The sequence below is a fragment of the Drosophila obscura genome, unplaced genomic scaffold, assembly GCF_018151105.1.
Source record: "Drosophila obscura isolate BZ-5 IFL unplaced genomic scaffold, ASM1815110v1 contig_75, whole genome shotgun sequence".
NCBI classification, from domain to species: Eukaryota; Metazoa; Arthropoda; class Insecta; order Diptera; family Drosophilidae; genus Drosophila; species Drosophila obscura.
This window is the reverse complement of record NW_024542867.1, coordinates 1,849,521-1,873,111: the sequence shown is the minus strand read 5'-3', so window position 1 is coordinate 1,873,111 and position 23,591 is coordinate 1,849,521. Positions and strand designations below refer to the sequence as shown.

The 23,591-nt window shown below is 45.7% G+C and overlaps 3 protein-coding genes across 4 annotated transcripts; 1 reads left to right on the top strand and 2 right to left on the bottom strand.

Moving 5' to 3' along the window:
* The first annotated feature begins 9,463 nt into the window (after positions 1–9,463).
* Positions 9,464–9,917, top strand: LOC121405174. The gene is made up of 2 exons (XM_041595781.1): positions 9,464–9,554; positions 9,617–9,917. The coding sequence occupies exons 1-2, from the start codon at positions 9,538–9,540 to the stop codon at positions 9,915–9,917; spliced, it is 318 nt and encodes a 105-aa protein (XP_041451715.1). The 5' UTR covers positions 9,464–9,537.
* Positions 9,918–9,948: 31 nt separating this feature from the next.
* LOC121405173 (eukaryotic translation initiation factor 4 gamma-like) lies at positions 9,949–10,948 on the bottom strand. The gene is made up of 2 exons (XM_041595780.1): positions 10,203–10,948; positions 9,949–10,090 (listed from the first exon to the last, which is right to left on the bottom strand). Exons 1-2 carry the CDS (start codon positions 10,946–10,948, stop codon positions 9,949–9,951), a joined length of 888 nt encoding a protein of 295 aa, XP_041451714.1.
* Positions 10,949–21,997: 11,049 nt separating this feature from the next.
* LOC111082024 lies at positions 21,998–23,307 on the bottom strand. Of its 2 annotated transcripts, none has more exons than XM_041595724.1 (6): positions 22,885–23,307; positions 22,802–22,831; positions 22,705–22,740; positions 22,429–22,634; positions 22,209–22,365; positions 21,998–22,151 (listed from the first exon to the last, which is right to left on the bottom strand). In XM_041595724.1, exons 1-6 carry the CDS (start codon positions 22,949–22,951, stop codon positions 22,045–22,047), a joined length of 603 nt encoding a protein of 200 aa, XP_041451658.1. In that variant the 5' UTR covers positions 22,952–23,307; the 3' UTR covers positions 21,998–22,044. The 2 variants fall into 2 exon arrangements, with proteins under 2 accessions (XP_041451658.1, XP_041451659.1); XM_041595725.1 differs by having other exon boundaries at positions 22,429–22,631.
* Between the last annotated feature and the right edge of the window lie 284 nt (positions 23,308–23,591).

Sequence of the window (23,591 nt, the reverse complement as noted above, 5' to 3'; positions counted from 1 at the left end):
TTCTCCCTCGCGCGTTCGCAGACGATGACTTTGAGGGTTGGTCCACCTTCGTCCTCGTGCCAGCTGATGCTGACGCTGAAGTCGACGGTTTGGGGTCCTCAGTCACCGCCGCGTGTGCGCTTGGGGGGGGGCTTTGTCTCCGTTGGTAGGAGCGACTCCGTTAAGCCGCTCGTACCTCCGCACGTTCTGCTCGTGCTTCTTCTTGAGGCTCCTTTCCCTCGCCGTCAGCGTATCGGGGGGTCTTTGGCTAATACCACGGAGGTATTTTGCCGATGCCCTGTATCCTGACAGCCGTTTGCGTAGGGTCTCAGCCTCCGTCTTCTCATCCGTCACAGGTAGTGGACCCGAGTCGACCTGGATGTTGGGAGCCGTGACTTGTGGCTCCGCCTTCTGCGGCTCCTCGTTGTATCCGAGTCGAGAGAAGGCGGTAGCCAACTCTGCCTCCGACACTGAGGGACCAGTGAAGACGAAGCTTCCGTCTGTGGTTCCCGGTTCCAGATCCTCTATCGTCCCTTTCTGTCTGCGGATCCTTCTGTTGCTTGTGGCATTACGCGATTTGGCAGCCAAGCACTCCACTGCCATCTCGGGTTTCCTGCAGTCACAGGATATCGACGCCGGGGGGCCTGCGCTCGCACCCCCAATCACCGCCGGTACTGGGTCTCCGACTCCCTGCACCTTAACTGTTTTTTCGTTATCGGACATTCCCCCATAACGGATGCGTTTTATCCCTACCGCCAGGGTGAACTACTTTTAGCTTCGGCGCTCCCCCATGACCTGCCCGGCTTGGGTGGCCCTTCTGGCAGCATTACGCTACCGCCGGTAAAGCTCTTGGGTTCCTTACGCTTACTAAGCCCCCTCATCGCGGCAAGATGGTAGTTCTCCGAGGGGGCTGTGCGTGATGTAGTTGGTACAAATTTGTTGTAAAGGTACACTATGTTATTCTGAAGTAATGAAACTTGTTCGTCCACTGAGGTTGTAGCAAGGATTCTATTCCAGTCCAGTTGGTCACATTCAGCACTTAACGAAACATAGTCAATATTTTTAAAGTCCCCTTAATATATTGTTTCGGCAGAGTTTTCGAAGTAAACATCATACGTCAGAAATATTAAGTCATGTCTAGAGAATACTGGCACAGAAATTTGGTCATATAGTAGAATACTTTGGCGATCACTAACAAAAAATACGTCAAGCAGGGTGTCAGTACTTTGTGAGAAATGAGTTGGGTAGTCAGAGTTTGCAGCATGCAGACCTATCGCTTCCAAATTGTTTTTTAGCTGGTGCTCTTTCAGCATGTTGCTATTTAGGTCACCGGTGATTACTACATTGTCATACCCTAATGATATTGTGTCCAGTATTGAGATGGCTTCCGAAAAGTCTGTTGTGCGATTTGGTCTGTAAATGCAGCCAATAAGTAACCTGGACGCTTGTCTGGCTCCCTTTATTTCGAGAAAGATATACTCTATTTGACTCTCGTTGGTGTGCTTACTTATTACATTAGATGTCAGGTTGGACTTAACATAGGTTCTTTGAATGATTACTTTTGATTATCAGGGGGGGAGGGGGTCAAAAATCATCGAAAACGTGATAACGTAATATATGGACAGCCCCTAACAAAAAAAAATTATAATTAACTTATGCATGCATTTATATCTACAAATGTATGTACATATATAAAACGATTTGGCTGACAAGCAGCTTAATTGTTTTATGAACCGAGAACCAAACCAAAAATCTCTTAAAACCTGAACACCACCCATCACCACGCCTACACAGAAAACATAGAACATACAACTATCCTGCGCCTGCCACACGCCTGCCTATCCTGTACTATCCTATTAAGAATATCTGAAAAAAACTGCTAAACTTTTCAAAGCAGTCAGTCTTTTGAAAGTGGGCGAGATAGCCGAGGTCAAGGCTATATCCGAGAAGGTTCTGATTGAGGTCAGACAGAAATCGGAGTGGCCAACGCTAGAAGAAGTCCTCAAAGACATCCTCGCACAGATTGACGGAGATCTACCGACCGAATCAGTCCCAGAGCTGCTCAAAGCATACCATACACTGACGGCAAACACAATCTCCTTCCCAGAGAAACAGCGAACAAGCTGCTTTAGGAGGCCAGGCTCAAACTGGATGGTCGATCTGTCGAATCCGGCTGAAGAATGAACCAACTTGCTAGTCTAATCAATGGAAACGGCCTGTGACGCCTATCCAATTCTCTTCTATTCGAACCTCTCCTATGCAACCAATCCTCTCCTATGCAATCCTATCCTATTCAAACCTATCCTATATCCTTACCTATAAATTCCACTCTGGGGCCCCGCCACTAGGCTTAAGCGCCTACCACACGCCTGCCTATCCTATGCTGTTCTATCCTATACAATCCTGTCCTGTCCTAACCTATTCTGTTCTATCCTATCCTGTCCTATATAATTCTATCTACTCCAATCTGGAGCTGTGGAACCCCGACTCTAGGCTTATGCGCCTACCACACGCAACACGCTAGCGCAGTGTGTTCTATCCTATCCTGTCCTATTAGAATATATAAAAAATCCTACTGCCGCATTATTTTGAGTTTTCTCTCATATGACTTTGCATTTTGATTCCCTATCATCCTATCTGTAAGCCATTTACAATTTTTCCTAATCAAAATCAAAAATTCCGATTAAAATTATCAAAATCAATTTGTACTAATGTAAAAAAATCGTCTGAAGGAGCCTTAAGTTTTAAACTACTACTGACATAGCCAAAATTTTTGTTGAGTATTAAACACTCAGAAGAAGATCGGACCTCATCAGACGGTCTTAAAAGCTCAGAGCATTTTTTGCAGTCGTACTTTTTCAGTACCTTATGCAATAAATACCCTGCCTAATAACGTAATGCATTCTCATTAAATGCGGCTTTGATACCTAAATCTGTTTCTTCTATTGCAAATTCTAACTCTGAGTTCTCGTCAGTTGACATGAAGTCATCGTCATCAAGAGTTTTGAAATCTGACGCCGATTGACTTTTCTCAATATCGTTGACAATGTTAAGCAACATAGTATCATCGTCGGGAGAACAGTACCCAGATACTGAACTAGACGTTAGAACTTTCATAGAAAGCATTTTACTAATAATCGCATTAAACTCATATAAGGTTGGATTATTATTAGTGACTCCGCGAGATCTGATTAGGTTAGGTTAGGTTGAGGCGGTTATCGGGATCGTAAGAGACCCGACACACCTAGGCCGGTTTCGGCCCATTGTGATACCGCATAGATCGTTCCCTCTTCCCTCGTGAGACACTATGTTATCTATTGTCCCATCCGGATGCCCTTATGAAGCTTGCGATCCGTCTGGGACTAATTGTAGACATGTCTGAAATGTCAATTAGGAAAGGTGCGCCTAAGTATTGAAGTCTCCTTCTACTGAGAGCCGGACAGGAGCAGAACAGATGTTCCACAGTCTCCTCCTCGTCCTCATCTCTACAGCTCCGACAGAAGTCGTTGTAGGGGGCACCCAGCCTGTTTGCATGGGTGCCTATTAGCCAATGTCCCGTAAGGGAGCGTATGACTGAGCTGCACCTGCTCCTACTGAGTTTGCAAAGCTCATCGGTGCGCTTCCTAGTAATGTTAGGCCATGTTTGCCGAGTTATGCGACATAGTGGCATTGTTTGCCATCTGTCATTTATTAGTCGCTTAAAATGTTCTTTTATTTTGAGCTTGCAGGTGGCCATTGGCATACGAATATCCTCCATATCATGGAGAAGGGGGATTGTTGTACCAGCTCTGGCCAGCTCGTCTGCTATACAGTTGCCTTCAATGTCTTGGTGGCCCAGGACCCATATTAGGCTGATGACAAACTGATAAACCATCTCCTGGAGAGATCGCATTCAGCGATTTGATCGCAGCTTGGCTATCATTATAAATATTTATATGAGTTGCCGTAGGGGCACGTTCCTGAAGGCAACTCAAAGCTTCCCTGATCGCTATGACTTCCGCTTGAAAGACACTGCAGTGATCTGGGAGCCTGAAAGAGTGTCTTATGTTAAGCTGTTCGGAGTAGATTCTTCCTACGACCTTGTTGTCCAGCTTTGAGCCATCAGTAAAGATTTGAATGGCTCCATCTGGGCCAGGTGGTCCCTCGAGCCAGTGAGTTCTGTGAGGGATGATTGTTTCGAAAGGGGTATCTGTGTACTCCCTCGGAACGCAGTAGTCCGTTTTTGTGGGGACGATTTTGTTTCCATTTAGGATGGATGCATGACCGGTGTGCTGTGACACCCATTGGTCAGAGTCTCTAACACGGATTGCTGCCATTTCTGCCTGCTCCTTACCTGCAAGGTCAAGGCTCTACAGGCATAGGATAGCATTTAGCGCATCCGTTGGTGTGGTGCTGCAGTGCGCTGCACCTTGCCCAGTTGTTTAGTGATGGTCCCCTTCGATAGGACAGGCCACCACACTGCGACTCCGTAGAGTAGTATTGGTCTGACTATTGCTAGGTATATCCATTGGACTATTCTTGGGTTCATGCCCCATTTTACCCAATGGCCTTCTTGCAAGTATAGAGGGCTATCGTAGCCTTCTTCACTCTGTCTTTGATGCTCAGGTTCCAGCTAAGCTTTTTATCAATTACCAACCCTAAGTTACTGGCACTGTCGCTAAAGGAGAGCATGCATCCGTTTAGTATTGGGGGGTTGAGATACGGGATTTTGTATTTGGTTGTAAACAATACAAGTTCCGTTTTAGAGGGATTAACTCCCAGTCCACGCGACTCTGTCCATTCTGACTGTCGCGCGAGCTTTGCGGTCATTAGATCGCAAAGTGTTTGAGGGAATTTCCCGAGAAGATAATGGCAACGTCGTCCACGTATGCTACCACTTTGCAGCCCTCCCCTTCCAGGTCACACAGAATCTTGTTGACTGCGACAGGACACCTTGCGGGGTGCCTCTGTTGACATACCTTGACTGAGTGGACGATCCCATTGATGATGTCCCTGTCCTGCATGTGAGCAATTGATCTATGAGCATCACCAAGTGACGATCCACTCCCAGGTCAGTCAGGGCCTCTGTGATGGCTCCTGGTATGACGTTGTTAAAAGCTCCCTCAATGTCTAGGAAAGAGATTAAGGAGTATTCTTTGACGTGTAGAGATTTCTCTACCGCCGAGATTACTTCATGGAGTGCCGTTTCCGTGGATTTTCTTTTTCGGTAGGCATGTTGTGCGCCAGACAGCCTCAGTGGCTTTATGGTTGTCTTCAGCTGCAGCCCAACTAGTCTCTCAAAGGTTTTGAGAAGAAAGGACGATAGACTTATTGGTCTGAAGTCTTTTGGGGTTGTGTGTGAGGGTTTCCCTGCTTTGGGGATAAAGACTATTTTAGCCTTGAGCCAAGCGCGGGGGATTTTTTCCACTGTCAGTTTCTTTCTGAAGATACTTTGCAGCCAGTTGATGGCCATGTCCCCGGCTTTTTGCAACTGAGCCGGAATGACTTGGTCCGGGCCAGGCGATTTGTTGGATTTAAAGCTGTTTACTGCCCAGCTAATATTCCGTTTTGTGAGGATGTGCCCCATCGAGGTTTCCGGGCCTTCACTTGGGGTGTCTGCCGGCTCGATGGTCGTACACCCAGGAAAATGAGTATCGAGGAGAATATGTAGGGAGTCCTCACTAGAGTTTTTGACAGGATCTTGCGTAGCCGTGCGGCTTCTGACGTGTCTTCCATTTCGGAGCATTTTGGGGGGGCGCTGTCCCTGAGAAATTTTTGCCAAGAGGCCCTTTTTGCTCTCCTAGTTTCTTTTTTTTATAGGGTTAGTTTACTTTTGTAATTATCTCAGTGCGCTTCCTCGCTGCTGCTTTTGGCTCTGTTAAAGAGAGTCCTGCAGTCTTTTCGGAGGGTATCTATTTGTTTAGACCACCAGGGGGGTTTCTTTTTCCCTCTTGGTTTGGTTGAAGCAAGCTTCCGTGAAGCTGTCCACAAGACGATTAAGATCGTCTTGTGTGTCTGGGCATTTTGGTGCTAGGGGAGGGAGTAATTCCTCCATTTTTGCACTATATATATCCCAGTTGGCTTTCCTGGGGTTAATATAGTTAGTAGGTTTGGTGCTTTCGAGCGATAGGACTGTCTCGATGTACCTGTGGTCGGAGAAGGAGTGGTCCTCTAGGACTCTCCAATTCTTCATTATGTCGGACAGTTTGTGAGACAATATAGTGAGGTCAATAACCTCTTGACAGTTTTTTATAATGAATGTGGGGTCGTTACCCCGATTACCAATAACTAGGTTGGAGTTTAGGATGAAGCTGAAAAGTGACTCACCCCTTACATTTGTATCCGAGCTCCCCCATTGGGTGTGGTGAGCGTTGGCATCGCAGCCTATTATTAGGCCTGTATCCGACCTTTAGCTGTCGCTGGCTATCTTGCGAACGAGGTCACTGGGAGGATCACTTTCCTCGTGAGCCATGTAGGTCGACACCAGGTTCGGGCGCGTCCCCTGTAGCTCTAGGCTAGCCGCCGTGTTGTCGCCATTGCTAAAATTGTGGAGCAGAAAGATATTTGGGTGCTTTCTTGTTAGAATGCAGGTTCTAATTTTACCTTCAGTTTGGGCTACAATCAGCTTGTAGTCCTTCGTCGCTAATCCACAGACCTTGCCTCCTACCACCCAAGGCTCTTGGATTAGGACTATGTCCCCTCCGCTCGCGACTAAGCGGAGTATCAGGTCAACGGATGCTGCTTTACAGTGGTGGAGATTTATCTGCAGAAGCCTCAGAGACTTCATTAGAGTTGTTCTCCACCACTGTTATGTCGGCGTCAGAGTCGTCGAGAATTTCTTCACGACACAACGCCTCAAAATCGAGCATCAGCTCCGTCTCCGAGGAGTAGCTCTCCAGGGCCGGCCTCGGGTCTACGTCGGGTGCCTCGATCTCCGAGGCAACGTCCTGCTCAACTGGGTTGTTGACAGGACGCGCCTAGGCCGCTGCATCCGACTTGTAGACCTTCATGGTCACCGAGCTGAACCCGAAGTTGAGCTCTCCCTTGGCTGCCTCGATTGGGGCTAGTGACTCCTTATTTAGGATTATCACTGCCTGGTTAGTGGGGCCTTTTGATGCCTCAACTTTGACCACCTTCCAGTCTGAGGTTGGCAGTGTTGGGTTGCATCTCTGCAACATCCTGAGGATCCGCTTGGGCTCCTTAAAAGTGGCCGTCACCCATATACGAGGCCTTGGTCTACTGGGCACCTCGCTCCACTCAACAGCGACGAGCTTCGCCCCAGCGTAGACTTCTCCGATTTGCGCCACCGCAGCTTTGTATAGCTTCACGGAGCGCTCATCTTCGCAGGCTACCACTTTGATGCTCCCCTGGAACCATCCCATGTCTTTGCAGACTGGGGGTGGTCTGGGATCCTTCTCGAGAAGCTCGAAGCAGCGGTCTGCCAGTGCCGCTTCCACCCACTTCCATTGGCTTCTGGGTATTTTCCCCTCCGCGCTGCCTTTGTCGAGAACGCCTATCAGCGTCCTCTCCATGGCAATCTGCGCGAAGGATACGTTGGGGAGCACTCTGGAGCGCTTCGCGGCAGGTCCGGGCGTCTCTTGCGAGCGCTGCATTTTCGGTTGTGCAGCCACCGTCTGTGGCTCCACACTGAAGTTGGGCAGCACCGCCGAGGCCCATTCCACCTTTTTCAGCCAGTCTGCTGTTGGACTGACTTCTTTGCTGGCGTTCTGCCGACGTAGTATGTGCCCAGCACTCCTCTTTTCGGCATAGCTGAATTTTTTGGCTTGGACACTGGTTGATGGCAAGCCATCACCCGCCGCTTCACCGGAAGGTTGAGCAGCCGCAATATTGCTTAGCTGCCCTACTATGGTATCAGTTTTGGGTGTTGGCTTTCCACCCATCCCAGATTTGGGATGGGACCCACCCGGGTTCATACCCGCGTCCTTCCACCGTGCAGGTCTTTCCTGCATCTGAGCGGATCGGGCCAGGCCTTTGGGCCGCTGCCTTCTCCCGCTTGGGATTGCTTTGGGGAGTGCCTCTCTCGTTTTTTTTGTTTATGTTTTTGCATTTTTTGTATTTATCCATATGATTCCCACGAGCTGCAAAGAAGGGGAACGGTCCACCCCGGCAGAGCTTTACTTTACCCGGGTAAGGCATAATTAGAACAGGGGGCTGCCAAGTCCCTGAGCTCTCCGTTCACGACTGGGCTAGTTTTGTACCGGGCCCCCAGCCAGGCTGACTCTTGGCACGGGTCGAGTGACACCTTAGTCCGGCCCGGTGTGAGGTGAGTGTTGGGGCTGGGATGTGGGTAGGTAATGTGTAGGGATGGGAGTGTGTGAGCTACTTAATGAGAGGCGGCACCACAAGCGCATCGTCAGTGTTGCTGCGTCGCTAACACCCGCTGGCTGTCCGGGACTGCTTATTTCGGTACTCTCCCTCAGAGCCAACTTAGTTGATTCTCTTTGGGATGCCCGCTTATTCGCAGCTGACCTCCCCACTAGGGTAGGCCGTTCGCTATCCGCAACCTGCGACCCGTCCGGTGGCCTCAGCTAGGCCCCCTCTGAGCCACCTCAAAGCCCAATAGGATCATCGGATACGTTCTATATAACAATGAATCGTTTCTCTATTTCTATACGCTCTCGCGCCACCGGCCCCTCAGGCTCCTCGCTGGTGCTGTGGCTATGTGTCCGCCTGGCTCACCACACACCAACGTTTGTTGGTACCCCGCGGGACTGTGCCTGTTGGTTGAGTCACTTTGATCCTTCCTTGGACTCTTACGTTGACTCTCCTTGTCGTTGGTTCTACCGCACTCGCTTATGTTCGCGCCTTTCCTCGTGATTCGCACTCTACTGACTGTCCCTTTTACTGTTGCCGGGCTCCTCTTATACCCTCGCTTCGACGCTGGCGTCCGCGCCTCTGCCTAGCAACAGCGGTAAATCCGTGCACCGTTGGTAATTTTCCATCGGCCTCTTCGCTTGTTTCCAACACGTTCTTAACGGGACCGGGCTGGTGGCGTGATCTCATGTTCATACATGGTCATGCGCTGGACCACTGCAAGCCCACTCCCGCCGTTCCTAGCCTGACGTGATCGCCGCTTCTTGCGTGCTCCTCCATTCTCGACTCTCTCCACGGGATCGTACCGGACTTGGTCCCCTTGTGAGGAAACTCCATTCCTCACACTTCCCCCTTTCTTTACCTCCCTTCGTTTTCCTCCCGGCCACCTGCCCGTTTGAATTCAAGCGTGCGCGCGGGCGCGCGCTCACGCTGGTTCCGGACTGGTTCCTCCAATGCCCGATCGGTTCGCCACCTATCGAATCGGGTCTGCCGATTTAGTTCCGGAACCAGCTCCATGCATGGTTCTCCCGATAGGTGCGCGCCTCGCGTGCACGATAGTGCGCCTCTGATCGTGCTGCCAGACCCCCTTCACGTGTTGCCAGATCGCTCCCCTTTTCACGTGTTGCTTCCGCTTGCGGTATTGTATACGCTTCGCCGGCCGCGTTTTCGCGTACGTTTGTTTATTTTACTGCCCTCGTGGGCTCTGTGTACCCCGCGTGTTAACCCTACGACTAGCCCGACACCATGCTGCCATTCCCTGGGTAAGTTTTACTTTATATTCTTTATTCATTTTTTTTTCCCATTCAACAATTTTCTTCCTCAGCCCCCTTTCATACCTCGATGGACACCTCGACCCGGTTTGCCGACGCCGACACCCGGTACCGTACCCCGCGCACCCTCACGAGATGCTTTACGCGCCGGCCGATCCGGCGTGTGCCTTCGACTGCCCGGACCACTGCCTCCGGCCACTCTTCGATGGCCACGTGTCGCCAGCGGACAATCTCCCCCGTCGGCTCCTCAATCGACTGCTGTCTCTGCAGCTGCGGCCGGGCGACCTCAGCCCTGGGATCTGGGCACGATGTTTGCCGCATCAGGACAGGCCTAGCCTTGGCCTTCGCAGGTGAGGGCCACACCCACGGACCGCGTTCCCACCTCTCACCTTCCGTGTCCGCTGCCGGTTCTTTCGACGCCGTCGCTGGCGCTGCCGGTTCCTCCGTCGCCATCGCTGGCGCTGGCGCAGCCGCTTCCTCCGTCGCTGCCGCTGTCGGCGTCTCCGTCGCTGTCGGCGTCTCCGTCGCTGTCGCAGGCTTCCCGGTATCCGGCGTTCCCATAAGGGTGCCTCTTCACCCTGTTGTGGCTGCTGCTGCCCCGCCGGTCTGTCAAACAGGCCCGTCTTCACCTTTAAGAACCTCGGAGGAGGCGGAGCCTCCTTCTCGTTCCCCTCGTGGGCTTCGGCTTCACGCCGCGCGGCCTCCATCTGCCGCTGCAGGGCGGCCTGTGCCTCCCGCATTATGGCCTTGTTCAGCGCCGCCTCCCTTTGCGCCTTCTCTGCTGCCTTCCTTCGGGCCTCCTCCTCGCGTCGCCGCTCCTCCTCGCGTCGCCGATCCTCTTCGCGTCGCGCCTCTGCGGCTGCTCGCCGGCTGCGCTGCTGCTCCATATGGCTTCTCCGTATGGCCTCGGTTGGTGGCCGCGCTGCTGGCGTCGCTGTCGGCCGCGCTATCCGTTGCAGCGGTAAACTCTGCCGTCCGTCTCGGTACCTCTGCCGGCCGTCTCTGCTGTGCTGCTGGCCTCCTTGTTGGCCTTGCCGTCGGCTGCGATGGCGTCGCTGGCGGCCTGAGTGTCGTAGGCTGCTGCGGCTTCCGTTGCCCTGCAGCTTCGCGCTTCCTCTCACGCAAATAGCGTTCCGCCGATCGGATGGCGATGCCGAGGAATGCTGCGTCGCGCCGCAGCTCCTGCTCCCGTTCCCGCTTCTCCTCCTCGTTGAGCTGCATGCTCCTGCTCCAAATGGGGACGCCATGATCTCCATGCTCTGGAGTCTCGCTCCGCCCAATCCACCGCTCACCCTCGCGAGGGCTCCGCCCGTCGCTGGGGACGTGATCTCGGGATTGCGGCTCCCCACACTCTTGTCTTCTTCTTTCAAGTACATTTTCAACATGGCGTCCCTTTTTTTTCCTTTTTAATTCCGTGCTTGCGTCTGTGTCTGGATACCTCTGGCTCGTGACTAATCGACAGCTCCAGCCTTTGCTGCCATCGAGCCCTTGCTGTCTTTCCCGTCGTTCCGTCGTACGGTAGTTGGGCATTCCTTCTCCCACTCTCTCGAAGGTTTCTGCCTCTCAGCACTGGGGCTCTTCGCCGCGTTAGCCCTTCGGCGGCCGGTGGGGTCTGCTTGCACCCAATCATACCTGATCCCACCCCCTTTTGTTTGTAGAAACTTTATATATATATTTTCCTTTTTATATTTTGTAACTAACCGTTTTGTCCGCCTTATGTGCGCTTGGCGTACTCAGCGGCCGGTGGGTTCGTTGCAACGAATTTGGGTGTTGCCCGGGGGACAAAGCAGAAAGACTTGGTTGTCTTCTTTATACACGAGTTCTTTATTGGTATCTTAGGAAGTACGCTTAAGGACGACAACTTAGCCTATTCTTTCGTTTAGCACTATGATCACTATCACTATCGGTCCTTCTTGACCACTCGCCGTTCCTCGGAATCCCCAAGCGTGGCACTGTCGGCACTGGACCGTGGCTCTTAGAACTGGTACGACAACGATTCCTAGCGTTAGGCCCAAATCCGCCGTACTCAGTTCGCACACGACACGTTCGTTCTCACTGGATCCTTCCGTTGAGCGACCGGTACACCAGGTCCTTTCTCTTGACGCTCTTTGATAACTTTTCGACTTTCCTTGGTATTCGCCAATGCACGCACTTGCACTCTTCGCACTTGACTGTCTCGAGCCGCTGTCGCGCGCCTCCTTTTATTTCCTTGTTAGCGAACGGCCGCATCGTTGCTGCCTAGCAACAACGGGACTTTCCTCCAGGCGTCGGCGGTATTTTTCCATCGGCTAGTCTGATGCTCTCCACCTGCTTCGTAACGGGACCAAGCCGGTGGCGTGATCGCATGGCCATAAATGGTCATGCGCTGGACCACTGCCGGCCCGATCCCACTATCCCGCCTCTCTTCGGCGCTCCTTTACTCTCCCTGGTAGCGCCCTCTGATCGCGGCTCTCTCTCCGTTGCCCCTCCCTTGAGCGAGACCCTCCCAGGCAATTCGCCGTTATCCGGTTATCCGGACAACCCGGATAGACCTTAACCTCTTAGGGTCAATGGGCAGTTGGGCTCGCAACCGAATTTAAGCTCCAAAGTCTCTCCATAGATTTTAATGAGCAATACCTTGAACGACGCCAAATTAATGCACCTATACACAAAAAAATAAGGGACACAGGATATAATTTTTTTTCGACTTTTCCTGAATTTTTAAAGTCAAAATTTCGTAAAAAATACCACACAAAAATCATCATTTTTGCATTTCAATGATTTATATTTCCCAGACGGTAAGCTGTAATCACAAAGTGTTTAGGCTTAACTTCTAGCGGTTTTAATCATCTTTTCAAAATAGCAAAGTTCTTTACAACCAGACGTAAGATACTAGAGTTATGTGAAAAAAAAGCGCTTCCTCTGAAAAAAGCTTAAAAAAAAATACCAGACTTCAACAATTTTTCAAAAAAAGTTCTGCCATAGAAAAAAAACCATAATTCTTTAAAAAATTTTATATCTATCAGAAAAAGTCGGTTTGGATCCTTGAGGAAAAAAAAAGTTCGATTTTGTCGAGTAGTGTTATCCAACTCATTCAGCAAATTTTTTATACCCGTACTCAAAAAAGAGTTAAGGGGTATATTAGATTTGTGGTAAAAGTGGATGTGTGTAACGCAGAGAAGGAAACGTTTCCGACCCCACAAAGTATATATATTCTTGATCAGCATCAATAGCCGAGTCGATATAGCTATGTCTGTGTGTCCGTCTGTCTGTCTGTCTGTCTGTCTCGATGAGCGGCTAGATCTCAGAGACTATAAGAGCTAGGGCAACCAAATTTGGTTGCCAGACTCATGTGATATCCCACTGCTACAAGTGTATTTCAAAATTTCGCCCCGCCCCCTTCCGCCCCCACAAAGGACGAAAATCTGTGGCAGCCACAATTTTAAAGATACGATAAAACTAAAAACGCAGTATAGTAGAGAATGCCCATATCTACCAGACTGCCGAATCTGAATCGGATCATAATTATAGCCAGAATGACGAAATTAATTTTCAGTTGCTTCCCCTGCCCCACCTCCAGAAAACGACAGCGCAACTCATTTTCCTTCTCGCTCGCACACTCTGCCGCGTTCAGTGCGCGAGCAACCCCTAGCGGAGGAGATGTAGAATCTAAATGGTACATGTACATTGTACAATCTACATGTTAGATGTATAATATATATTGTATATGTTTATGTAGATAATAGATGTAGCAAAAAAATGTAAAATGTAAAAATTTTTTTTTTAATGCTAAAATTCTAAAAATCATATGTTCAAAAATGTAAATACTGACTGAGTACGGGTATAAGTAGAGTCGCGTCTTTAGAAGCGACTCACACGTTCCTTCTCGTTTTTTTTAATTTTCTTGACTAAAATATTTTGTAAAATTCGGTAGTAACCTCTAAAAAATAAAAAAAAAATTAAATAAAATCATGTAAATTACTATTAAGTCCAAGGTAACAAAACTAAGAGAGTGTCCCGTTTGAATTTCGAAAAAATTTGGCCCGGCCTAATGTACACATTTAATTTAGTATATATGTACATGTCTAAAACAGGGATATGCATATTTAAATGTGCAATATCAAACAAATCTAAAAATTATCATCTTTTATTTTTATATATTGTATTTATTTCCCACTGAGGCTGCCCTTCCCCAGGCATATCCTGGGCATCCAAGCATTTTATTAGCAAGGTAATGTGTCTGACTACACTAGACAAAATCGAACTTTTTTTTTCCTCAAGGATCCAAACCGACTTTTTCTGATAGATATAGGGCTTTAAAATTTTTTAAAGAATTATGGTTTTTTTCTATGGCAGAACTTTTTTTTGAAGAATTTTTGAAGTCTGGTATTTTTTTTAGCTTTTTGGAGCTTGTTTTTTCACTAACCTATCTTACGTCTGGTTATAAAGAGCTTTGCTATTTTGAAAAGATAATTAAAACAGCTAGAAGTTAAGCCCAAACACTTTGTGATTACAGCTTACCGTCTGGGAAATATAAAGCATTGAAATGCAAAAATTATGATTTTTGTGCGGTATTTTTTACGAAATTTTGACTTTAAAAACTCAGGAAAAGTCGAAACAAAATTATATCTTTTGTTATCTTGTTGGGCTCGCAACCTTCCAAAAGGTATTTTTTGTTCATTTTTTCCATATTTTAGGTTTGGTTAACGAATTTTAGCTCCAAAGTCTCTCCATAGATTTTAATGAGCGATACCTTAAATGACGCCAAATTAACGCACCTATACACAAAAAAATAAAGGACACAAGATATAATTTTGTTTCGACTTTTTCTGAGTTTTTAAAGTCAAAATTTCGTAAAAAATACCGCACAAAAATCATCATTTTTGCATTTCAATGCTTTATATTTCCCAGACGGTAAGCTGTAATCACAAAGTGTTTGGGCTTAACTTCTAGCTGTTTTAATTATCTTTTCAAAATAGCAAAGTTTTTTACAACCAGACGTAAGATACTAGAGCTATGTGAAAAAAACAAGACACTACCTCTGAAAAAAGCTTTAAAAAAATACGAGTTTTCAAAAATTCTTCAAAAAAAAGTTCTGCCATAGAAAAAAAAAAAATATCATCAAACCATTTCTAAGCCCCAAATCTTTAAGAAAAAGTTCGTTTTGTTCCTTGAGGAAAAATCGTGTTGACTAGTGTTATTAATAAATTAAAATAATGTATAAAATGACTTAAACCATTTATTAAATTTCAGGATGCGGAGCAGCCAGCAGAAAAGAAAAAAAAATTGATGCTATGGACACGTTAATGAAGACTGTAACGGAAAGGCTAAAAGTCCCGCAAGACAAAGCGAGCAAGGCCAGTGAGCTGTGGGCTTTGAAGTTGCGAGAAATGGCTCGTCCCCAATCCCTTCTGGCTCAGAAATTCATTCATGAAGTTTTTTTTATTGGAAAAATGGGCAACCTCACGCAGAGCACAAAAATCTCCACCACACCATCTGTATTTGCCATTAACGCCAATATTGGCACAAAAATCACAACATTTTGTATTTGACGAGACAACTACTACTAGTAAATTTAGCACTGATGAGAGCAGTACTCAACTTTCTGATGCAGGAAGTTTTTTTCCAAAATTTTGACCCACAATATGAACAAGTAAATTTCATTACAATACGATTTTGATAATATATATTTCCTAAAAATTATTAAATAAATAAACAAAACATATACTTACTTTAATATATTCTTTTAATGACGCTATTAAGGCTTGGCAAGTTTCCAAAACCATGTTGCCAACCGATTGGGTAGACATCGCTCCCGTGCAATGGAGATCTTGCAAAGAATTACCCGTTGCTAAAAACCTGAGAGCAATGGATAATCGCTGTTCAACAGGAATTGCATCCCGCATTACAGTGTTTTTTTTTAATTAGAGGATCAAATAATTTCAGCAGTTCATCGAAAACTTCTGTGTCCATTCGCAAAAAATGTTTAAAATCGTTCGTCTCAGTCAGCGCTAGTTCTCTTAATAAATTCTGGTGCATGAAATCTGGTATTTTTTTTTTTTTATCTGGACGTTGATATGCAATGACTGCACCATCAAGTGGCCCATGCGACACCAAGCCGAAGCCTGTTACGCGCGGAACCCAGGCAGAAACGCAGTCCTCCTCCCGCCCAACCGACCGAGGGGCACTGCCGCATGACGCGCGACGCGTGTTACCGAACCGATCGCGGGCATGCAGGAAAGATAGGTGTTAGACTAAAATTCGAGGAAAATTAGAGCTAAACACAACTCAAAGAGCTAAACATGCAAAGATAGCTAAAAAATATAACTAATTACGGGAAAGGTATGTTAGTATTAGTGATTTAAGAAGAGGAAGGGAATTAGTAGTTGATATTATGTGGTAGAGGGAATTGAAGTCCGAGCAAAGTACCCTAAATGGTTCGTGCAAGGAATAATTCGATCTACAAAGCGGAAGGAACAAAGGAATGAAGTTTCTAGTAGATCTAATAGGAATCGTAAAGTTTATGCGGCTCAACAAGTCAGGGCTATCTACGTCACCCTTGATCAGGTTGTGCTTAAAATCACACCAAGCATTTTTCTACGACTAACTAAGGTTGGAAGGTTTATTAAAAGCAATCTACGAGGATAAGATGGCAATCTCACACCTGCATCCCAGTTAAGGCCACGCAGAGCAAAAAGTAAAAAGTTTTTCTGGACTGATTCTATACGGTCCTGGTGTACTTTGTACTGGGGGCACCATACACAAGAGCCGTACTCTAAAATCGGACGAACAAGCGAGATGTAGAGAGTCTTCGTTATATAGGGGTCGTCAAATTCCTTTGACCACCTCTTTATAAACCCAAGCACACCCATGGCCCTATTTACCATGGTAGAAATGTGTTCAGAAAATTTTAACTTTCGGTCTAATTTAACACCAAGATCATCAACCAAGGTAATTCTCTCAAGAGAACCACCGCAGAGGCTATAAGGAGCCAAAAGGGGGTTGGAGCGATGAAATGTCATTACTTTGCATTTCGAGGCATTTAGGTGTAACATATTTGCACATCACCATGATTGAAAGTTATTGAGATCGGATTGCAAGCGAGAGTGAAATGACATGTCCTTATACTGGACACAAAGTTTAACATCATCCGCATACATGAGTACTCGAGAGTTTGTTAATACTGAAGATCATTAATAAATAGTGTGAATAGTAGGGGGCCTAGATGGCTGCCCTGTGGTACTCCAGAAGTAACCTTAACAGGTGAAGAGAAGGAGTTTTTGAAGAGGACTCTTTGAGACCTAGAACGAAAGTAGCTTGAAATCCATCTCAAAAGATTAGGTGGAAGCCCTAAAAGGTCAAGTTTTTGTGCTAAAAGGGAATGGTTTACAGAATCGAATGCTTTACTAAAATCAGTGTAAATGACATCCGTCTGCAAGTTACCTTGAAAGCCTTTAATGATAAAAGAGGTAAACTCTAATAAATTTGTGGTTTTTGATCGTCGCCTTATAAATCCGTGATGGGACAGAGATATAAGTGATTTACAGAGATGTTGCAAGTGCGGAGTTAAAATTTTTTCAAACATTTTAGGAATAGCGGATAACTTAGATATACCTCTATAATTATTTGCATCAGACTTGCTACCTTTCTTATGGAGCGGAATAATAAAAGATTCCTTCCAGATGGGGGGGAAGCATGAAGAGTTAATGGATAGGGTGAGTAGTTTAAGCAAGGGTCCACACAGCGCGCGGCACAGTACCTAAGTACACAGCCGGGAACTCCGTCGGGACCTGGTGAAAACACCGGCTTAACTAGACGAAGATCATGAAGCAGTGAGCTTTCATTTAACAAGGGGCTGAAGATGCCATTCGACCTTGGTAAACTGTATGGATATGGCTGACCAGAGTAGCTTTCATGAGAATAGGTTGTTTGGAAAAATTTGGCAAAAAGATCGGCAATTGCCTGATCATTGTTTGCTGACATATTGAGAAAAGATAACGAGGATGGATGTGCGGACGTTCTACGCTTACTATTTACGAAGCTGTAAAACTGTTTAGGGTCCTGTGAAAATCGTATCCTGCATCGAGATAGGTAGTTTTTATAGCATTGAGCGTTAAGAACGGAGAAATTTGACCGAGCTATTACATAGTGAGAAAGAGAAGAGGGAGAGCCAACTTCTCGAAATTTTTTATAAAGTCTTGATTTTAAATTTTTTAGACTGGATAACTCTTTGGTAAACCAAGGAGGCTTTCCAGATCTAACCGGACAAGAAAGTGGGACACAAGAATCAAAAAATGTGTCAAGTACATTGTAAAAAATGTTTGTGCCTTTCATAACGTCAGTGCACAAGTACAGAGCGGACCAATCAAAATCCCTAAAGGTTATTAAGCTTCGTAAACTCGGCATTACGAAAGCAGCAGACACGTTCAGATAGCCTACCCATTCGATCCAATACAGTAGGGCCAATATCGACTGACACTTCGAATGTAGGATGGTAGGAGTCTTCAGGTATAGTGAGCGGAAGGGCTCGGGTTAACAGCGCTATGGTCGGATCCGAGACATAACACAGATCAAGCAATCGACCCAAGGAATTTTTCACATGGTTGACTTGAGACAGGGATAGGTGACATGGGCACTAGGTTATTAGACTCGTTTACCGAAGACCAAACAGTACCTGGCAAATTGAAATCACCAAGAACTATCATATGGTCTTTATCTGATAGCGAGGAAGAAACAGTTTTTAAAGCGGACAGGTGATGCTCGTATATTAAGATATCCGAGGAAGGTGGAATATACGAGCAAGTAATGAAAATGGAAAAGCCTGGGAGAATCAGTTTTACGCACAGGAATTCCAGGTCTTGTTGAACCTGGACCATGAAATGTTCCGACGTGAAGTTTGAGTCCACTGCAATAAGGACCCCACCTCCACGTCGAGACGAACGGTCATTTCTAAAAATTGTGTACCGACCTGCCAAAACTTCGGAACTAAGGATGTCCGGCTTTAACCAGGTCTCGGTGAACACAATAACGTGGGATGAGAATGCGAGACTCTCAAGGAAAAGAGTGCTGAGCTTACTACGCAAGCCTCTAGCATTCTGGTAGGTAACTACAAGAGAGGAAGTTAGTTTTTTAGATGGGTGGAAGTAGAGGTGGAAGATGAGGATGGAGATGGAGCACTAGTCTGAATGCTAGGAAGAGTAATGGGGGGCCTATTCTTTTTCTTAGCCTTAAACTCTTTAACCACCAAATGCTCTGGCCAAAACTTGGCGGAACAAATGGTTTCAAATTGAGTTGGGGAGACGCTTATCTTGAAGGAAGATATCTCCATGGCGTAAGAAAAGTTAAATTTTTTCACCTTTAAGCCGACGGCTTTTATTTTGCTTTGTATAAAAGCGGTCACATCATTGGATGTGAGGTCAGGGGCTAGCCGCGAGACAAAAACTTGTCGCTTTGGTGGGACTCCTACCAGTGGTTTTGGCACCACAGGCCTAGTACCTGTGATGGTAGTATCCGGTGGTCCTGGACATCTATTAGCTGGTGGGAGCGAAACTGAGGGGATAGTTAAGTGGTTGGGTGCGGACTCGATGGACACGGACTCTACAGACATTTCTCACTGCATACTCTCCGAAGTGACGCATTCGGCTCCCGAATCTGCATCACCAGCAGCGATCGTTGCCTTTGGAGTAGCAAACGTAATCAACTGCTGCACTAAGGGAGTGGTCGGAGTAAGTTTTTCAGATGCCGGCGGACATGAGCCAGTCGACACTTGCAAGTCCCGCGAGACTTGCAAGACTCAGCCAGCAGCTGTAAACTGCTGAACTGAGTGTTCATGGCCAAGAGCCGATCATATTGCTGTTTAAAGCCTACGATCAGCTCTTTGAAGCCACTTCGCGTCTGCCTCATGAACGAACGCATGTCGTTTTCCACAGCACGGCATTCCTCACAACTATAATGTAGGCCGTTGTTTTGGGAAATGGCGTCTCCTACACGGCCCGAGATCCCTACACATTTTGCGTGCACTACGCTCTCGCAAAGCCAGCAGGGGATATTGGGCTGGTCATGGGTGATCTGCTTCTTGCAGGTTTTTTTGGCACAGACGACAGAAAATTCCATATTTATGTATTTTATTTTTTTTTACTTTGGGAAAAAAAGTTCAAAACAAATAACAATCAGACCACTGTGCAGAGCAAATGCTTAGAGCAATGCTTAAAGCGGAATCGGTAAACGATGAGAGAGGAGAGTGCTTGCAGCAACAGCTTATAAGTGAGAGCGTTACTGCACAAAAAGTTACAAGAGCGAGAGCGAAAGAACAGTTATTGAGAGTTAGGTGATAGAGAGAGTGATAGAAGGCAATAACTACGACAAAGAGCGGCTAAATGTAATGAGAGGGCGTACTTACGAAAAGCAACAACACAAAAACACGACTAACCAACGCAAAAAATGTATTAAATAAGTTGTGTTTTTACACAATTATCAGGCATGCACCCGCGGTAAAAGAATGATTTTAATGTAAGTTAGTTAGAGAGTTAAATTATAGATAAAAAACACCGGCTGTTTAAGTTAAACAAAAGGAAAATGCGGAGCGCAAAACAAAAACACGTCTGGTCACTACGAAAGAGAACGAACGATCTGTCAACCACTCCTTCATCCAGACTCTTTTCCTTTCAGATTTTTTGTTTTGTTTTATTGCACAGAAGCAATGTTATTCCCATTAGCAAATTATCGTCCATATTGCTGCTAGACAAATTTTACGTGCTTGCACAAGCGAGAGCACAACTGAAAGCTTAATGCTGCATGATAAATGCTGCAGCGTGTGAACAAAGCGTGCAGGCTCACAGACATAAAAGCTTCTCATGCAGCCGCTGCATCGTCTAGACGCACCTTTACACGGTGTTCAGGCAGCAGCCTGAACAGGGCAGCAGCGCTGCTAACATGCCAGCGTAACCGTCGTTCTCCGCTCTCCGCTACTTTTCTTTCGCCGCTCCCGTGTACAGCTCTGTTAGCGCTCTCACGATCCACACGGCTCCCGAGCGGGCTTACATAAAAGCTAGCATAAGTGACGCTTTGGACTACCGCGAACGCTATTGCAGTGTCGATACCACCCCCCGACAAAGCATACAAGCTCCGCGAACCGAGACTTTGTTAGCAAATAAACCAGCCATATAATTCAAGCAACATCCGACTACGTTTATTGGGAATTCATTCTTTGGGAACCGAAGCCGACCCGACCACATCCACCCTCCTACAAACATTGGTCCTTCGAGCCGGATCTTCACCTTCCCCATAAGGAGGAGTCCAACCTTCAAGCATCGGTGGATTACATCGCTACGTTCCGAAGATAAGTACGATTTCGTCTTCCCAAATCGCTTCCGAGTGCGATTTTGTTTCATATATATGTATATATATTCTTATATACATATCTGTTCATCCAGTGCTATCCAGTTTCTGTTTTACTTTCTTTTTCGTCAACGCCATATTATCGACGATTCCGGCCATTCTCCATTCCTTCACCTCCAACTACCAGTTTTACGGTAGTGCATCCATTCCGCTTTGTCTGTGCTTACGCTTGTGAATTTAAATATAACGAGAAGGACTGGAGTGCCGAAGGCGTTTCACTGAATGTTTGGGTCGGGGAATGGGTCGGGTTACGGCGGGGGGGGGGGGGGGACACGGGGCTGGTTGCCGTCGACCGGCGGACGACGGCAGGAGGCAGGGGCGCACCCACCACCCCGGGGTATAAAAATATTCACCCAAATCCAGTCGCCCAAAAAAGACAACACAAAATCCAGTTCAAAAGAACGGCTGATCTACATAAGTGCATACATACACGCACATACTCCACGTGCAATCCACCCCCTTAATAAGTACGCGCTCTCAGCATTTAATTGTTACATAGTTACATACCTAAACACATTTCACACAGCAAATTGGGTTGATGTCTTTTCCTTTTATTTCCGTATCTGGTTAGTAAATAACTAACATATAATCCCAAGTGGTCCTAACATTTAACTTCTACTTAAAATTATATTGCATATAATTATTGTATTAAAACAACATACATATATAAAAACATATACATATACTTCCATATCTACATACCACTCCACATCTACATACCACTCTCGATACCCTGCAGTACAGTTAAGCGATGTGTAAGCAATCACACATCGATGGCAACGTCATGCAGCTCGATGACATAAGCGATGACCTGCCATACGATGGGCTGTTTACTTTAACACAGGGATGTCCTAGGAGCATAATCGATGACATAGTAAGCGAGAATTAGCCGAAAGTAAGGCCTTAATAAGCGATGAATTTCCCTTAAAAAGTAAGGCCTTAATAAGCGATGAATTTCCCTTGAAAAGTAAGGCCTTAATAAGCGATGAATTTCCCTTGAAAAGTAAGGCCCTAATAAGTGATGTATTTCATTTTTGGTTAATTAATTTTTTTTATTTGTATTAAATTTGGGTATCATCTGGCTGGCCCTGAGCCCTAAATCGCCCTAAATCGCCCTAGATAATTTTTGAAATGCTCCATTTTTTATGTTGTGAATCGCTTTCCTTATTGTCTTCTCAGCGGGCTCATTGGGAATTTTCAACTGCACCGCCACTGAAATTATATGAAGCAATTAATATATTTTTATGTTTTTTTAAAACATAGACTTACTTTCCAGGGCTCTATAAAAATTTTTCAAATTTTTCAGGGAACTCTTTCCTGATGTCCCGTCCAAATTATATTCCATCAAGAGCTCCTCGTCGAGCACATTTTTTAAACATTTAGCCAACGATTGGCCGGTCCCCAAAATATTTTTCAGTTTCGTTGTCTAAAATAGAAAAAAGAATTACAAAACAAAACTGAAATCGGAGGATATTAATTTTGCACTTACATATAAATCAATGTGCTCCTCATTTATGGCGCCGTTAATTTCCTCTAACTCTTCCCTTGATTTGATTGGGAAGTGGCATTCGGAGGCTTTTCTATCTTGTCTCACTTGAACCTTCAACAGGGCCAACGCCTCCGCCAAAGATTCCGCCAACACATCAAATTTTCGTTCCAAAGTGTCGATTTTTTGGTGCAGTTCTTTATTTTCTTCTTAAATTAAAACATTAAAAGACATTAGAATAAATGAAAATATAAGAAAAAAAAAAGTATTATAACTTACTTTTAATCGCCGCAATAATCCGTTCTTCTGATGTCTCTGTAACCAAAATGTTTATTTTAGCAATAATACAAATAATAATCAAAAAGCATATACTTACGCGATTCAGGCTGTTCCTTTGGTTCAGGTTCTAGAAAAAACAATGCGAATTAGGTTAATCCTTATTTAATATATCAAACAAACTTATGGTATACTTTCGCTCTGAAGCAAACACAAAGCGCTTAATGTTGCTATATTGTTCGTTGTCCATACTAAAAAAATATGTTAAATGAATTTAAAGCAATACAATTTTTTTTTGTTTGTTTGTTTTGGAAACAAGCCGGTGAATCTTCCAAAGATATCTATAGCGCCGGCACTATAGATATGCCCGATTCGCAAATAAATCACGCCTACGGACTAAACACCTCCTTTTGATTCTTTTAATACAAAAAGACATACAATTTAAAAAAGTAACAATAGCAAAAACCTAATCAAAATGCAAAAATGGAACTAAAACTATTTCCCCCTGATATGGCATGGCAACGGCTTTCCGTTCAAAATCTTCTACAGAAAACTTTTCCTGAATATTTGGCACTTCTAAATTGACTAAATATATACCTAACTGAGTCGAATTTAATGGCATACTAAAAAAACATCTGATGTCCTTAAGTCTTCTACCTATAATAAAAATGTTCCCTAATTCCTCTTCAAATGACTCGATTTGAATAGGAATATCTCCTCTTAAAAAGCAAAAGTTGTCTGGCTTACTAACTTTAAGGATACAGTTCTCAATCTTTAGAACCTTGCCTACTAACAATATTTGTTCTCTTCCGGGAGCCACGTACCTATCTTCGACTGTTTTTCTGAAAATTTGCTCTAGGATATGTTTTGGCTTACGGACAAAATTTTTC